The sequence below is a fragment of the Symphodus melops genome (genome assembly GCF_947650265.1).
Source record: "Symphodus melops genome assembly, chromosome: 13".
NCBI classification, from domain to species: Eukaryota; Metazoa; Chordata; class Actinopteri; order Labriformes; family Labridae; genus Symphodus; species Symphodus melops.
The window spans coordinates 8,429,200-8,447,979 of NC_136703.1; the positions used below are offsets into that span (position 1 = coordinate 8,429,200).

At 39.0% G+C, this 18,780-nt stretch overlaps 2 protein-coding genes across 4 annotated transcripts in view; both read left to right on the forward strand.

Annotated features, from left to right (window-relative positions):
- Window positions 1-1,424: 1,424 nt before the first annotated feature.
- LOC306834419 (transcription factor HES-2-like) lies at window positions 1,425-2,772 on the forward strand. The gene is made up of 4 exons (XM_079360314.1): window positions 1,425-1,546; window positions 1,648-1,743; window positions 1,868-1,955; window positions 2,056-2,772. The coding sequence occupies exons 1-4, from the start codon at window positions 1,457-1,459 to the stop codon at window positions 2,382-2,384; spliced, it is 603 nt and encodes a 200-aa protein (XP_079216440.1). The 5' UTR covers window positions 1,425-1,456; the 3' UTR covers window positions 2,385-2,772.
- A 451-nt stretch (window positions 2,773-3,223) lies between these two features.
- acot7 (acyl-CoA thioesterase 7) overlaps window positions 3,224-18,780 on the forward strand; it is a 48,765-nt gene continuing 33,208 nt past the window's right edge. Inside the window, exons 1-6 of one of the 3 annotated variants that reach the window (XM_079359447.1) lie at window positions 3,224-3,664; window positions 7,001-7,118; window positions 8,206-8,362; window positions 17,591-17,682; window positions 17,931-18,045; window positions 18,610-18,624. In XM_079359447.1, coding sequence (XP_079215573.1) covers window positions 3,612-3,664; window positions 7,001-7,118; window positions 8,206-8,362; window positions 17,591-17,682; window positions 17,931-18,045; window positions 18,610-18,624 — 550 coding nt within the window. In that variant the 5' untranslated portion in view covers window positions 3,224-3,611. Of the gene's footprint in view, window positions 3,665-5,490; window positions 5,810-7,000; window positions 7,119-8,205; window positions 8,363-17,590; window positions 17,683-17,930; window positions 18,046-18,609; window positions 18,625-18,780 lie in introns of those variants that run through there. The other 2 variants (XM_079359445.1, XM_079359446.1) reach the window with 2 other exon arrangements.

Consider the following 18,780-nt stretch of genomic DNA (forward strand, 5'->3'; position numbering starts at 1 on the left):
TATGTGTGTGTTATCCAGTATGTATGTGTGCGCGCGCGCATGGACAAGAGATGGATGCATGGCTCTCAAGGATGCTGGTGTGGGGCAGGTGGAGTGTGAGGGGGTGGGGCTGATGGATGTAGTTGGGGCGAAAGGCTCAGTAACAGACAGCCATCTGGTCCCTGTGACGCGTGCTGCACGCGTGGTTCCCCTGAGTGCAGTGGTATTTGATGGCTTGTCATATCTCTCCAGGGTTTTTTTTTTTTAATTTTGAATTAGAAAATCTCATATTATGTTTTAAGGTTTTATTTTTACCCATCGAGATCGTTAATTTATCGCAGTCTACAAAGACAAAAGCACCCTACATATATACAGCACTTTAGAAGTTGATTCCAATCATGACTAAGGCTGTCATGAAAACACATGTTCCTCACTTACCCTGTGTGTTTTTGCCCCCACCGCCTTGCGTGAGGCGTTGGTAGCAGCGGTATACAGCCTACAGGTAGAGACCCCCCCCCCCGGGCAGAAACAGCCTAAAAAGGTCATATGCAAAACTATTGTTGTCAAAATGTAACAGCAGATGCTATTTGAAAGTAGCGTGGCTTGGGTAAGAGATTGGGGCAAGAGTCTGTATCTCCGTGCATGTTTTCATATATGCAAGCCTGACCCCTATGCCAGTAATGTACGTATTGCACCCTGCTGATCCAATTCTGTGTATTTATTTAAAAAACTTACACATAATCTTCAAAAAATATTCAAATTTTAAAACAGTTTTGATGAAGTAGAGCGAGAATTCTACTTTGAATTGCAATGTGGAACACATCGTCCAAATCACTCTTTACAATGCAATTGTATATATGTTCATTTATTTTTGATACGGAGAAACACATTTTGTCAAAGTTTGTTTATGCGTCATGTTTGAATTAAAAATAAATCAATATTATATAGCATTTACTTTCCATGCCACTTTATGAGCAGTGCGTAATTACGCACCACAGTGAAATAACTCCCATGCCCCTAGGTGTCTGTTTCGAAAACATTTTCTGTGTTTTTATAGAAATGTAATTCTATTGTGCTCTACAATAATACGTAAATTGTAGAATTTGTACGATTTCTACTTGGTAAATGAGCATTCGATGCGTCCAAACTTTCAACCTTTTTACGCACACACCCTCAGCTTCTTGACGCAGATTTTGTTTTATTTGGTATATGGATCATTACGTAGACACGCACTGCAGTTGTCAAGCATGGATTAGAGCTGAAGACAGATGGTTATCGTACCCAATTTGATGATTTTGTGTTGTTTTCATCGTATTATCTGGCCAGTCCAAATCGTTGCATACGCGTGGGGGCGTACCCGTGACGCACGAAACCGACGCCACAGTCGTGGATATAAACCGCTGCCCGTGACCGTTAGAGACACATCTTCGCTGAACTGTGTTTTTGACACATCTCTAGCACAAAGAAGACGCTGAAAATGTCTCCAAATATGACCTGTGAAGCTATCCAGTCATTCTCTCCAAGGCTTACTGTGGCCAAAAGAAAGGAGGCTCTTGAGCTTAGAAAGGTGAGCACAGTCACTGAATTCTGCTTCGTTGTCTCTATTTTCTCTGATTTCTTGCACAGAATGTAATGCGTGAATTTTAAATGATTTGTTTTTTTCTTCAGACAATGAAGCCTTTGATGGAAAAAAGAAGGCGCGCCCGCATCAATGACAGCCTGGACCATTTGAAAAACCTGATCCTTCCCCTCACAGGCAGAGATGTAAGTACTTCTGTGCGTTTTAATAAGGCAAATAGACAGTAAAAATCCCTTCTCTGATGTTCTTTAATTTATGCCAAGAGACGTTTCGTGTCTGACATTGCTTTTATTTGATTATTTTCTGCAGAAGACTCGCTACTCAAAGCTTGAGAAAGCCGATATCCTGGAAATGACTGTGAGGTTCCTCAGCGACATTCCCCCTATGAACACAAAAGGTGACGAGTCTGCTTGATTTGAAGTCTTAATTTTTAGTACATGTACATTGGACCATTATTATTTTAAAAACACGAACCTAACATTTTATTGTCTTTTCAGATTCCACAGACAACTACAGAGAAGGCTACAAAGCTTGCCTCCAGCGCGTATCCGCTCTGCTTCCCAAAACAAGCATGGATCAAGACGCGCGCCAAAGGATGACAGAATTCATCCAGCATTCCACTCCCGCCAGTGTCAAGCCAACTTGCCTGAATTGCTGTCCCCAGAGCTCCAGGACATTCCCTCAGATTCAGCAAAAACTCCTGAACCTCAGAACCAGCTTCAGCCCCAGCCTGGAAAGCAAGTCCCGCAGCAGCAGCGCAGTGGCTTCCGGTCGCGCGCAGCCCGTCCCGCAGGCTGTCAGCGCCTCCATGTGGAGACCCTGGTAGATATTTTCAGTTGAAATGTACGGGTATCTTACAAGTCCTTGAAACGTTGATAAAATAGCGTCACTTGTAAATATGCACAGTGATTCCACGCTAGTTATCGTTGATGAAAAGTAAGAATTCATCGTTAAATCTGAGTATTATATACTCGTTTGCGCACGAGTCTGCTGTCCTGTATAAGTCGACAAGTTTAGACAGTCGTATTTCTTTAAATCTGCATGTATGTATACGGTAAATACTTAGTCCTCCGTTGGACTAAGTGAATAAGGGCCGTTGAAACAGCCCTGTAAGACCCAAAGGGTCATTGTGTTTGAATTTGCATAAAGACTTCAGTCTGTGCAGATGGATTTTGTAGACATTTTATATGTCACTGTCAGTATCTCTGTTGGGATGTTATTTGTTGCTATTTTCAGCAAGTGTTGTATATATGCTGTATGTAAAAAAAAACAATTTATAAAAATAAAACTGCGTATCGTGGTTAAATCCTGTCTTGTGTTTTGCTTTATGATCATTGGTTATTCTCATCATGCGCGCCACCTTGTTTAGCTTAAAAGGTTTTTTTTAGGCTATAAAAATTACATCATGGAAAAATATCAACCCCAGATACTATGAATATCAAACAACAAAACGTAATCAATATACTGGGTCCTGATGAAAACTATTGTGAGATAAAAACAACGTCACTGACACCAGCGTTTAAAATTAACAAAGGCCTGCGCTTGACCCTTTTGTCAAATACAGTATCTGAAGTAGGCTGTAACACAGTGAAGACTGTGTTCGTTGATGGATATTGTGGTCAAACGCGCCAACAACAGGCTGTGCAAAAAAACTGCAACTGCGTTGATGATTTCGGAGTAAACGCGGTCTCTGCTGCCCTCTTGCGATGGATGAAGGTAATGAAATGTATGCTTTATCTTTCGCAGAGAAACAGAGAAGGCAGCATCCTGACCTGACTGTTGATGATTTGTTTAAACTGTATTGACATATAGACATATGCTACTGTTTAAAGACATTTTAAATTCACCCATACCGATTAACCTAACAACAAAACACAAAAGATCGTTTTTCAACATTTGAATATTTTTCAACCCAGATGAGTCATTTCTGAAAGAGACTGTGACCGGGGCTGCCGGCGGACACTGGAGCACTCTGGTTTCCGTCACATCACCAGAGAACTCGCCGTAACACGAGATCAACAAAACCAAAGAGCTCTTCATCTTCATCATCATCATGTCGGAACCGGCGCCGGCTCGCGATGCAGCATCAAGCCTTCAATTATGCAGGTAGGACTTCCGATAAGAAAACAGAATTAGTGAGAGGAACCTTCGCGTGCTCGTGGTCGACAAGTGACGACAGCACACCGGCGTCTTTGCGTCCTCACGCGATTATAACCCACATTATCCGCTTCATATTCTCTAATCACACTCAGCCTACAGCCTACAAACATTCCGTATGAGACACAAGCTGTTGTCCCTTGGTGGTCAATTAGAGGATCCGTTGGTAGTTTTTGGTAGGCCAACATTTAACTACAAGTTTTATTCAGGTTATGGGCTGCCGGCAGTTCGGTGCAAAACGCCCATTAGCATGTCGTACGTTATGACCTCACAACGGCGAGCACAGGGAGGAGACACGACACTATACAAAGGAGGCACGGAAGTCGCCATCATTTCCCGAGACAACATAAAAATGTAATTTTAGTACGAAGGCTAGGAGATTGTGGCCGTTGCCAATAGCGAGTTTGTAATGTTAAAACTCATATTTAGCCTACTTCCTTATATTACCTAAAAATAGCTCATAAAAAGAGGACGCGCATCGCTAACGCACAGCCAACTGTGGTTACAAAGGTTGCTCAGTTAGTACAGTTGATATAAACTATGTAAATACCTTTGATATTAGGTTTCTTTTTCTTGCAGTATGCAGACTTTGTTGTCATACTTGTGCCACCCATAGGTGGGGCTGTAGGCTACAGTTTTGTCACATAACAGTGTTGCTCGTTCTGTGCAGAAGATTGTTGAATTCACTTGTGAAAGAAATGTATGTTGTGTGTTTCTCTTGCAGTCTATGGTTCTTATAAATAAACGAAAACTCAAAATTTCTTAAAAATCTGTAGGATGTATATGATGCATTTAAAGGCATTAAGGTTGGCTGCAAAATTGACCCAAATCTTTTTTTTTGCTCCTCAGATCCTCAGAATAGAAAGTAAACGAATTAAATCATATTAATGACACGTTCATGTGTGGATCCCTACAGGAGTCTGATATAGTCCACATTTAAAAAAGCAATGTGAACAGCCAAACAAATAAATCCAATCAAAGCAAAACAAATGTCATTGAGCATATGGACTGGTTGAGTAAATGCAGCCTTTGTGACCCATGAGAATATATAGCAATTTCTAAAAATGTTTTGATCCCAATTGAGTGCAACTGAGATAGGCCCTATACAGCACGTCCTATTTGAAAAAAGAAGTTTTCTTCTTTAAAATGCTTTCCAGTAATTGTCTCATGAATTAAGGAACACAGATAAAGTTTCCCTGTTGAAATGGAGTGCCCGCTGTAGTGCTGCTGTACTTTTCTCCCCCCAAAAAACAAAGAACACCCCACATCAAGTACTCCAATACTTAAAAGCTTCTGTACATCAATCCAGGTGTTTGGTTAATCCTGATTGTGAAGCAGAATCCCCTCAACCCAAGTTGTTATCTGGGTTTTTTTTTTGTTTGTAAGGGCTTTGGACAGAAATTATTTCCTCTGTGATGTTACATTTTTTGTATTGATATTTTATGATTCAGTCTTTTCATATGCTTCTTTTGAACAGGAACAGGATTTAAAGGGCAGAGGGACTTTCTTACTAGTGGCTTTCATCTCTAAATCAAGTTAGAAAATAACAACTGAAAAATGTTATTTCCTTACATGTTCCCCTTCTTTTAAAGTGGCTTTTGTGTGCTTTTGCCTTTTCCCCCATTAGCTTGTTTGTTCGGGATGGGGATACAACTCAAACTTAGGACTACATTATGGTGGGACAGGTTTACAGACAGGTTTAGTGTTCCCTGGAATCATTTTGGTTGTGATCACCGTCATGCAATGACATTGTTGTTGAGATAATTATTTCTCTGCCTATCAGCAGCTGCACTTAAATGTAGTTATTTTATTGGTCACCGGCTGTCAATTGAAGTGTCAGTAGGTGTGTTTGGATCCAGTCTGACCAGTCATGATGTCTGAGGCGGCGTTAATGTGAACACTGTATGACGTCACTCCCCATTACAAAAAGGCCTGAAATTTCAGAAGATATGAATGAAGAGATCATTCAGGAGCAGAGTTGTTCTCAGAGTAAGGTTAAGAGTCAGCCAGGAAGATGCGTTGCTTTAGACCTCCGAGCAGGAACCAATGGAATCAAGTGGAAAAAATAGACAGCTCTAAATATCAACTCAGCAGGTAGTTCATTTCTAATGAACACACACACACACACACACACACACACACACACACACACACACATACACATACACACACCTTGTGTTTTTTCTATTAAGTGAATTAGAAAAATATCATGAACCATCGTTAATGACTTTGCTTTTGTTGTACTTTCTTTTCTGGCTACATACAACAATATCTCATCGGGTTACGTCTGCTCTGTTAAAGCTGCTGATGTTTTGCAATTGTAAATTCCCCACATGTCACAAGCCTAACTGTGACTCTTTAGAGGAAGTAGATAAAACACTGCCATCCATGAAAATGGGCAACATTCATTATGTCATATGGTGTGTTTTCAAATAATCAGATGGTGTCGTATTATTTGAATTATTCCGAGGCGAGAACATTCCCTATGAATATGCAAGACATTAATTCTCCACGTCTTGTGAAATAGAGGATTGCTCATGATGTCAGGACGCACACACACATTCCATTAAAGCGTAGCCTGATGAGTACTCCGATGTCAGTTCTTGGTACATACCTGCGGGGTTTGTAACCTCAAAGTATGTAAACAGATTACACTGTTACTTGTAAAACGAGTTTAACTGACACGCTGAAGAGCTGGAAACAGCTGATGAACATGACAGCATGCTGTACAGTCTGTAATAATGATACTGTATGCAGACATGGAGAGGTGAGGATAGTGTCAGAGAAACCTATCACCTTGACCTTGAAAATATTCCAGTCACATGTTTTGTAAATGAAGAGTCATGAGTGACTATAGAGAAGCACATCATAAGCTCCAAATTTGTTTCCTTTTTCTCAGAAAACATGTTAAATAATAATCCTCCAAACATTACAGCTGTATTTTTTTAACCTCGTTTAGCTGAACTATGAAGGACAGATGACGCCATTATTTTCCAGTGGGAGCTCATTTTTGTGTATTTATTTGAATTTACCAGCTGTTGTTTGAATCAGAGGAGACATTTTTGCTCATAGATATTTCATCTTTTGAGCATCCGACCATTCAAAAGTTAGAAGTGTGCAAAATGCCAAAAAGTTATCAGTTCGGTCAGGTGTTCACATTCATTGATTTAGACTTTTTTTTCCCAATCTGATGCTGAAAAACTCACCACACGATGCCTAACATAACGAGTTGTAATCGTTCTACTCGATCCGACTAAATTCGAACTAACCTTGTCCGTAATGCAGGATCATGGGGCCAAATGATACCAACATTGTGGGAAACGTCCACGGTGGCATCATCCTGAAGATGATCGAAGAAGCAGGATGTATTGTGAGCACAAGACACTGCAACACACAGAACGGGGTGAGACACAACACACGCTCTGTCGCTCATCTAAAGTATTATATTTCACTACTGTGGGGGTCTATAAAGATTTCAGGACTTCTCTCCTAATGTGGTTACAAAGTTTTTTTTTGTTAACAAAATATGTGAATTAAACAATAAAAGTGTCTAGTATTAAAAGTTCCTTAAAAATGTTTCTTTTCTTTTTCTTTTTTTTACATGATTTGGTGAATTAAGAAAATATAAAGGGGAAACAATGTCTTGCTCTGCGGGATGTAAAGATAAAACACTTTGTTTATTCATATGTTATACATGATTTATTTGACTGATTTTTTTAAATATGAGACACTCCTGTTATTTATTAATAATGCATTAACCTATTTAGTATACATTAAGTTTTGTTGAATGTCAGTATTGCCTCACACATCCGTTTGACTTCTTCACTGCTGGTTTTACTTTTCACCCAGTGAACTCTCACCGACTTTTCTTAACTTGCATCATTGATCTTACCTGCAACAACAACAACAAGAACAACAAGAAGTCATTATTAGGTTCTACATTTCCCTTCTTTGATGGACTTTCAGATAATGGACAATATATGCTTTTGGATAATAATACAGGACTATGGGATTAAAATAATATTTTTATTTCAGAGCACGTCTTTTTACTCAAGAACAGGATTTTTAGGTTTTGAGAGCATTATTTTTACTATCACGTTTTTTATTTCTCCAAACCCATCAAAAAACCCATCCGCGACTCTCATCTGCTTCATGTAGACACTCATACTTTTGTAAGACATGACATTGTTGATTATTTATGAATGATAAATAATCCCATTTTTTTTAAATGTTATATTCCATGGTTCATGTTCATTGTTTTAGAAATACAATGTGGGTAATGCTACTTTCTCTAAACTTCTGGCAAACCAAGCGTAAACCTTTAAATTAGCCTTTTTAAAAAAAGGAACTATGTGATCATGGAACAAAAAGACTTACTCTGCTTAGGAAGTTATTTTTCCAACTTCAGAGCCAAGCACAAATTCAGCATCAGATAATCAGATTGATATTTGATGTGTTGAACTGCTGTTGGTGTTGTTTCTTCCCTTTAGGACCGCTGTTTGGCAGTTCTGGTTCGTGTGGAGAAGACCGAGTTCCTGTCCCCTGTGTTCATTGGAGAGGTCACTCATGTCACTGCTGAGATCACTTACACATCCAAGCACTCACTGGAGGTGCAGGTCAAAGTGATGGCCGAAAACATCCTCACAGGTGATTCAATTTCACGATTTCCTTCGATACCATTTCAACAGGCACATACTACAAAGAATTGTTCAGCCATTCCTTTAGCTGCTCAGTAATGTATTTAAATGAAACCAAATGATTTATCAGCAAACCATGAGCATTCTGCTTTTGTTTATTGTCGTAATATATTAATAGGCCTTACAAACTTCGGTTGTAATGTAGGGAAATGGAAAAACTAAAAAGACTTTGTCAAAACACAATACCTCTCCTGCTCAGCAATGTTCACCTTTAGTCTCGTTTTCACCCATATCACTGCCAAGGAGGAAAGGAATGACAGATAATCAGGTTCAAAACTAGCCTGGAGGAGAGACACATGCACATAACCTCGCGCACACACACACACACACACACACACATACCTACACACACATACCAAATATACAGACTATACGGTATGTCTGATCAAAGTACAAAGATACACAGATACAATTTACAACCATAGCCAACAAAGATAAGCAGCAGATTGTCATGCCGAGAGACTGACAGAGAATGTCTCGTTGGTCTTCCTTAATTACAACTCAATACAATAAAATGTTAATCAAAACTGGTAATATGATAATTTGCTTATTGTTTCAGTTTAGTCTTTTTTGTTTCCTCATACATCTCGACCTTATATTGATTCTACTTTGTTCTTTAGTGTTAGATGTTAAAGTGCCAGCTGCAAGACGACAAACAAACCCAAACCATGGCACACGTGTGCTGTTGCTGAAGAAAACTTTTCTGCATAAGAAAGAGGTTTTACCATAGACTTCTTCTTGTGCCTAACTTGACATATTTAAATGGTTTAAGTCCCTAAAATTCAAATACAAATTATTGTTCACAAGGACGTCACTCTATCCTCATTTCATGTATAGAAACTTGATTTACTGATTCACAAACTCTCGAGGTCAATAGATGGCAACCATGCAAATCGTCTTCCTGTAGGTATGCTGTCCGTTTTTTAATGACAATAAAAATATATGACACTTTTCTTCTGCTGAAGTATTAACATTAAACTGGCTATAATGTTCTATGATATGATTTACATTTTAATTGAACCAATACTCACAATGCCAAGAAATATCATGAAGCATTCAAATGCATTTCAGCCATTAGCAATGGAATATTTGCACATTTCTTTTCAACCTACTAATGTCAACTTTTCTGTGTAGAAACAGCCCATCTTAATCTCATCTTTTGTTTACATTAGAATTAAAAGGAAATGAGAGAAATGTATTAACATTTTTTTTAGTAGACTTATTTCTTTATCCATCATTTCAAACCATTCTGAGAGTTCACACTCGGCTGTACCGAACTTTAAATCGTTGTTTGTCTGCAAAAGGTCTTATATCTGTGTCAACACAAAAAGTGCATGCACCAATCGTATAGATGCTTATAAAATGTTAAGCAGGTTATTAGAGTGCTAACACTTTACTCAGTAATATTCAAAAATGTTCAGCTGTTTACCTCGTGTGGCCTGTTTAACTTAAATACAGCATCTATGAAAGCATTAACCTCATTCTGTCACCTTCAGCCATTGGGGGTAGATATTATGATATATGATTGATCCATGTATTTGTGTTTTTTTCTTGTATTTGTTAATATTTTCTCACCCAGAAATAGTGAAACATTCCCAAAAGCTGTATATTTCACTCTCTACTGATACTGGTTTGGTTAGGCATAAAATACCCCACTGTGATGTTCTGCTGTTTGACCAGCAGATGGCAGCACACTATAACAGCTCGAAAGGCATTAGAAACAGACGCAGCTTTGATGACATGTGGTGCACATAATGCTTATAAGCACATTAAAGCCCCTGTGAGGAGTTTTTACGTGGTTATCAAACAGACTGAAATTAATAATGATGCCTCTATATGATCTACAAAAGCAAAGATAAATATTGTGTAATGCTTGAAAAAGCTGCAGTGGGGCAGGTGTCAGACAAATTGCACAATGCAGGGAAAAAACGTAATGTTTTTGAAGGCAAAGATTTCCAATGAGTTTTATTAGACAGAAGGAATAGACATCTATGTTAAGAAAAATACTTTTACATTTACATGGAGTACAAAAGAGACGAGATGTACAGCTTTGTCCACAGGGGGGCGCTAACATCAGAACACAAAGTTCCTTGTTGGAGCTTTAAGTGTCACACAAATACTGCACAAAACACACACACACACACACACACACACACACACACACACACACACACCATTATCTTTGAACCTTTAAAGCCAATGGCACAAGATGTCTGTATTACATAATGTAGAGACCTGACAGCAAGAAGTCTTTTCAAATTTTGAAAGTTAAAGTTTAGACAGAGTATAGAATAAGAATGTTTTACATTTTATGCTCTCTGTATGTACACGAGTATCCGAGAAATAAGGGGATATTGTAGATATGTTACAGAGAAAATCTTGTTTTTTGGTTTATTTCCATTTTTCCAAGACCATGTGTTCAGGAGGTTCAGTCCATTCATAAAGACAGAAAAAGGGAGAGAAAGGGGGCTATGAAAGATAGATGGACAGTCAGGAAGAGGCAGAGGGACATATTGATGGGCAGAAGGATAACACAGGGGATGAAAGGAGGTAGAAAGAGTGAGAGTAGGGAAGAAACATAAAAAGGATGAAGGAAATGAGGTGAGAAACAAAAGAAGTATCCCCTAGTCAGCCGTTGCCTTAGCAACAGGCTTATACTGGTTGGTTGGCTGGTTGCTGGGCTGGAAGCAGGTTGATGGAGGCGGAGGCAAATACATGAGATGACAGGTGGAGAGCCGGGTACATACATACCAGCCATCAGTATGGGCAGCTCCACAAGAGGGCCTGACCTGTGAGGAAGGTCAAAAGGGGGGAAGTCAGGAAAAGAGCTGAAGGAAATACAACACTCACAGAAACATGTCCTGGAATGTCTTAATTATATTCCTAATCCTATATTAGAGGAAAACAGTGTTAGAACCAAAATGAGAGGTTATCTTGATATTCTTTGTGATACTTAGATCAGCAATTTTAACTGCTGTTTGACTCACTACATTGCCACCATTAACCTGACAAAAAATATTTTGTAATTAATGTAATTAAATTATGTAATTAAAAACAAAGACAAGTTGGCAATCTGCTTTGCACAGCTAAACAGTTATGTAATATTTCACATCACCGGGATAGTTTTATTATAATGCATATATTAACAAAGGAGAACAGTTAACTTTTGGTTGAGTTTCAGTGTAGCCTTCATGAGGGTAGCACCAGCTAGTGGTGAAAGTGCGTATTGAAAAGACTTCCTCTAGGACAGAAGCTTTACAGCCCAGGACAACATCTGTGACAGAATTTCTGTTTCTGAAGCCAAATGATAAAATCAAACACTGCTGCTTCAAATATAATGGCATCATGTGAAAGTCTAAGAAAAAAAAAGGTTCAGCACATGTCATCCACTTATACTAAAACTGTGGATTGAAAAACAAGTTAGAATAGATGTAATGATAGATTATGTGCTGGTTTCTATGTAGAATGAGCACAGGAGTTTATCATCTTAAATTCTAAAGAGAGGAAGTGCCAAAATAAAAAAAGGGCTGGAGGTGGCATGGCAATCTTTTAGGTCATTGCTATAGGAAGTAGGTCATATGTGTGTTAATGTATGGGGGTGCGCGCACGTGTTTTGGTTTGAGTTTGCACAGCTGTTATTCAGGTAAGCTTCGGATGTCCAGTTGTAAAGATGGATTTGTGTATTTCCAAAGCTCAGATTTTTTTTCAGCTCTCATTCCCAGTTTTTTGCTGCATGTTTTACAATTACTGGAGGATTTGAGCAGTCATCATTAATTATCAGTGAAGACGGTTTCATTATGTGCATATGCTTCACTTGGATTTTGTATTTTAAAGGCACTGATTTGTGGATTTCTGTCTTTGTGTTGCACATGCACGTTTGTGTATGCTGTATTCATGCTTGTGTGTGCATGGGTCTGTGTGTGTAATTTCATCAGTGTTTGGCCCTTTAAAAGGTTCCTGCTGGGCCGAAGGGGAAGAGAAGATAACGGGAGCAGACATTATTTGCTTCTGTCATGTCGTCTTAGCATCAGGCCTCACACAATGTTGCCCAGCCAGACACGGACGACAAGTGGATGTACCTGCACACATGCTCCAACGCGACACGCGCACTTATCCAAACATACTGACACACACGCGGGCGGTAGAGGAGGGACAATCTGCTTCGATGTGGAGCCTGATAAGCCCATTCTGACACATTATGCATCAGAAAGTCACACCGCTGGGTGCACTTTTAAAAGAAGTCTGACACTGAGGCAGAACTCTAAATTATTGTTTTCATTCCTGATGAACGTTGATGGTTTGAATGGGTAGGACTGAAGCAGGACTAATACTGTTTGGTTATAGGTCTGTAGTCATGGTTTTTTAGTTTGTGTTTGTCAGTTTTTTAATGTACTTTTATACGGCAAAAGTCAGTATAATTCACTCTGTTTGCCTGCATTTATGTATTTATGCATTCATTTTTGTGTGCAGGCACGTGTGTGTGTGTGTGTGTGTATGTTGGGGGAGGAGGCAAGAGTCCAGGTTCCACAGTCAGTCAGGCAGCATCTCGTCAGGCAGGCCTCAGTCATGCCCCCCCAGGGGTAGGCTGCCTACTGTGGGCACGAGCCGTGATGATTGTTCCCGCTGGGGGGATTGAACATGCGCACTAACATATTCACATGCACACTTACACACAGACCCAGAAACCTCAGCACACACCGATTTCTATTTGCCCATGTATATACACAAATTTAATAACATACATGTCCAACCCCAGAAAATCACACTGATCCATGATAAAAATGGACCCCCCATAGAGAGCTGCATATGCTCAAGCTCACACACATACACACACACACTGTCTTTTGCTCACACACACAGCCACAGAGATCTGCAGATGTGACTTTTCCACACACGTACAACATTTCTCAACATTCATGTATGAGTGCACACAGGTCTGTGCACAGCAAAAAAACAACAAAAAAACACCCACATACATGTATACACACAAGAAATCCAACAGAGATAATGATGCTTGTGTTGCATGCACACTCATGCACATATTTGCATAAAGACAGCATCCATAGATCCTGCCACACACAGGCACACACACACACACACACACACACACACACACACACACACATACACATACACACGCACGCAGCTACAGAGCTGAGAGCAATGCATTGTGAGTTGAGGCATAAAATACTGATGACAGTTCTTTCCATGGTCCTGGTGTTTTACACAACTGCACATACTCAAAAAGTGCTACGTGCACATAAAAATAACCTCTTCTGTGTTATATAATTGCCCTGTAATTAACATTGGCAGCAGGAGAATTAAAGATAAGTCTATTCTCAAATCTATCTATCTTCTAAATGGAAACACTGGATGTAAGATGTTAAAGATAAATCACTGTAAGACATTTTAAAAGGGAGTTGTAGACATACCAGACTTTAGGGACTGAGAGGAATCTCCCGAGGGCATAACTGAGAACTGTAACAGAAAAGACAACACTAACCCAGGAAGGTCATTTAAGTGAAAACAGAAACTGTGTTTTTTCTCGCAGCATTTTGAGCTCTCAGTTCCGAGTTAACTACTTGAAGATCAGCTCACATTATCAATAATCCATGTCAAATCTTGTCCAGTTGAAATATACTGTAATGCTTGTAATGGTTTTAAAGTATCTGCTCTTGTCAAAAGGTTTTATCCCAAAACTCCTGGCATGATTTTATCCGTTCCTGTCAGGCAACCACATCTCGCAGTGGGACTGTAGTCTAGTTAAAAGTAATCGAGTCTTGGCTCAGTACAATGGAAAATCTGTGGTTTTGATCATGGGGATCAAGCAGTAAGAACGATCCACGCTGCACTGTCTCTGGGCTGGGAACACGCTGTTCAGGAAGGAAAAAAGAAAATAAGGTTTTTTTTCCCCCTGCTCTGTCAAAAAATGAAAGGTTGTGGATGCGTCAAAGGAGAGAGCAGAGGGGTAAATGTGTAAGATATAGCGATGAATCAAGTGAAACTGCTTGGGGTAAAGGAAATGGATGAGGGTGAAGGGGGAAAAAAAGACAGAAAGAGTGTTTGTAGAAACAGGAAAAAGGGGGAGAAAAGGAAAAGCAAGATGCACGATAAAGATCACATTTTAATAGAAAAGTAAGGAACTTTAAAGAATCATATCAATCAACCTTTACTCATACTTGAGAGATCACGAAGGAGCAGCCACTATTTTCAGTGATATCAAGTCAGTGAACGATTAAGCCTCTTTTGAAAACTATACTGATTCTGTTTGTTTTGTTTTGAATGCCTCTTTTGCTGGTATCTGTTCCCACTTGTAGCTGAACGTGTAAAGTTTAGTGCAAGATTCACTAACGATCTGATTAATTTGATTTGGCCTCAGCAAACTCAGAGACCTTGAATGTCGTCGTTGTTGCTGTTAAACTTGCACCATGATGTTTCGTAATATAGTTTTGCTAAAATCCTTACAATTTGCTGAACTGTCCACTCTGTAATAATTTTCTGCTCACATTCAGTTGTCTTCTGGCATGATTCACGACCTTGGTGCGCCACTGCACTTAGATACCTTAAGTTAAAAGGGGGAAAAAAAAGTATGCCACTGCCAGGTGCCATTTGTCTTAGCTGTCATCACCGTGCCCTTTTAAATCCAAGGAGCTCTTCATTCAAAAGCCACCACCTGACGAACTTGAAATACCAAGCAAAAAGTCACTGCAATTTGCCGCCTTAGTGAGCATTGTGCTGTAGAGTGTGAAAAACAGAGTTAGCTCATTTGTGGATCTTCTATTTATTGTAAGATGGATGAGGCCAAAAACTTCCTTTTCACCTAGTAACTAATGATCGCTAACTGCTCCTTCTGCTTCCTCCTACTTTGGAATGGATTGAGTTCTTTGTTATATCATATCAAGATTATTGAATGTATACTGTATGAGAAATACTGTATGTAATGTTTCTGTAGGCCTAGAGTAAAGTTACATGAAGGCTGCAGACCAGGCAATGACATGGTCAAACAATGACATTTTCTTCCTTTGATACAGAGGCATCTGAAAATCAAAGCAAGCTCCCTGGTTACATTCTGGTCAAAAAGGTCAACAGTCGCACTGGGAACAGTTCTCTGTCCCTCTCACTCCTCCCTTTCCTTTTCTCCCTCCAACCTAAACACAGTTCACTCAAAAGGTCCAGCAGGAGCTAATAATAGACTGGAGTCACTCACTCTTGGTAGAGTCAAGGATATGTAAATGTGCCTTTCTCCTCCCGGCAACTTCCTGGTTGCTGGCAAGGGCAAGAGCCAATGTGAGGAGGAGGAGAGGAGCACAGTCGGCATGGCAACCCTACCCTGCTGTATGCACAGTTTTAACCTGGGTGTAAAATGCAAATGTTTATTCCCTGGAGTAGTCAGCCATAGGCCGCATGTTCCCACTCACGTCTCCTAACTTCACAGTATCTTTTGTAAAGTCTCTTCATTGTTTATTTTTTCATCAGCGCAATGCCCAGTAATGTCACAGTCTTCATTTCCCTCAAGATTGTTTTACTTGACAGATGCCACTTATGCATTAGTAAACAACATTTAGTTTCTATGGGATTAACACAAGTAGGTACAATTACAGTTTTATATGGATTAAAAATACAAAACAATAATTCCATTGCATTGAATTAAAGTGTTCCAAACATAGGCTTATTGGTCCCTGTGAGACACTACTAACCACCAAGTGCATCAGACTGTGCAGCCAAAAGTAAAGGCTCCAAAACCCTTAAGACAGTGAGTCTGAACCTGCTGGCCCTGTAATATCTTCCCTTGTGTCCCTTAACAACACAACCTCAAAATAACCCCCCATCTCTCTGTTAGCAAATTAAGAGAAAAAGTGTAGGCAGCATAGAACGGATATCTCTATGGCAACCTCTCCGCCTGATTGCTATGAGATGTGATTTCCAGTTTTATGGTTTTTAACTTTCTCTAAGAAGCAACAGCAAATGTTCCAGCCTCAAATCAACTCAAAGTTTCATCCACTCCATGAGGACACCCGTGGAAGTATGAGAAAACTTATTTCAAATCCTCCATTGATATTTCACAAAATCCTTATATCAGCAAATTGAAGCCTGAAACCAATACAATCAGCTATTCAGCTACAAAACAGCATTACAAAACTAAGAAAAAACAAAAGGTAGAAGACTGTGTACATTATGTACTCATGGAGTAAAGGAACTACCCATCCCACAATCCATTGCAAATGACATTGCTTCTTCTTAAATGTAAGATTGTAGATAGTGTTTGTACAGTTAATTCAAACGTATTATCTTGTGGTTTGTGTTGTTAAATGTAGAAGTTACATTCACTGCTGCATAATAAGGTTGTTAGTACATTCTGTGTTAGCTTACTAACAAGCTAGCCTGCTAACAAAACTACCAAGTTGTATTCGATGTCGATGGGCGGGTAAATATACCATGTTTTTTGTAAAGTTAGGTTGATATCATACAAACTTGTGTCTTTTGAAGGAGAGCTTACCATTAATGGTTATGACATTATTAATAATTAAATTGACTATGGATAAAATTAATATACTTCCCGAACCAAACTGTTGAGCCCTTTTAACATCTACTTAATAATCAGACTTTTTAATAAATGTCAAAAAAATATTTTTTCTGTAACGACAACATTGTCAGCTACAACGCCACCTTAGTGACAATCGATACATATTTCAGTGTCATTTGAAACACAAAACAAAAACAGAGGCATTTTATTATTTGTACAGAAAGCCTAAATTCAAGTTGACATTGTGTTTCATTGGTTTATAAACACAACATTAAAATATCCAACTTTAAGGATTATGGGATTGTTCTAAACCTTTCAGCAACTGAGGGGCAGAGTTTTGTGATTGTGCGCATGTGCTGTTCTGAACAGACATGATTGATTGTCTTTGAACAAAGAAGCCAGTTTATTTCTGCTCTTTTGTTTGCAGAATAAAAACGTGTCTTGAGGCAGCACCACTGGTTTTCTAAAAAAAAAAAAAAAAAAAGACGCTTGATTGGCTTTTATTGGGCTGTTAATATGAGTGTCTGTTTTGTCAATAGCTGTTTTTTTTAAACTGCTTGCTCCATTGTTTTATTCTAAAAACTTGGAAAAACTCCTTAAATTATTGGTTTTCAGTCAAATAACAATGCTACATTTTCTTGTTTATGACTGCAGGTGCTACGAAGCTGGCCAACAAGGCCGCCCTGTGGTATGTCCCTTGCTCTCTGCAGAATGTTGAGAAGATTCTGGAGGTTCCGCCCATCAAGGTGCATAAATACTTACAGTAGTTACGCTGACATTCATTTAACTCATTTTACTCTACCTGTCAGCCTCTTTCTGACCGTTCCCCTCTGTTCCTAAAATGACATGAGCAGAATCCATAGAGCCAGGTGGTCATTGTTAAAATATTGACACTTTAATATTATTTCGTCAGAGCATGCATCAATGCAGAGATTGGTATGATTGAAATATGTACACATTTCTTTGTTTTGTTGATGTAAGTATTTTCCTGTAGTATGCCAGTGCAGAGCAAGAAGAGGAGGGCAGAAAGCGTTATGAGGCTCAGAAGTTGGAGAGACTGGAGACCAAGGCGAGGATCGACGAGGTAGTGCCCCCTCCACCTAACCCAGGTAACATACAAGCTCAAAGGTCTCAAATCTTATCCCAACATTTTGTTAAGAAACATACAAAACAAGTATTTTATATGTAGTAGTCTTGATCCCACATCGTCATCTGAAGTGGTCGGTGCTTACATAGTCATCTAAAGTTTTATTACCAGTACTATATGTACTTTACCACTTTGCTTCTACATGGGCAGATGTAAGAACATCTATGTACATCTACACATACTACAGGACACCATATTCAGTGTCACTACATATACTACATACTGTGTGTGTGTGTGTATGTGTGTGTGTGTGTGTATATATATATATATATATATATATATATATATATATATATAGAGAGAGAGAGAGAGAGGGAATACTTACATATATGTATGTATTCTCTAAACATTACCAAACATTAGTTTAACTGAGATGATTTTTAATGTCTCACAAGAAATGTTTTCTTTCACAAACCGTCACATTAAGTGCATATTTGCTTTGTCAGCGGTTCTAGTACGAACTTGATGTGATGATTTTAACATGTATAACTAATCATCTAATTTTGTCATGCTCACTAAACTTCAGAGGATCGACCAAAAGGTATGTTAGCCTTCACTTAGCAGCCTGCATACGGTGACTTTAGAAAGGCAGCATGTTTTTGTTTGGATGTCTGCTTGCTTTAGCAAAATACACTTTGACAATGACAAAAAATGTTTTTTTTCAGTTGAGTGCACATTTTTGTCCTGTCTCAATGCA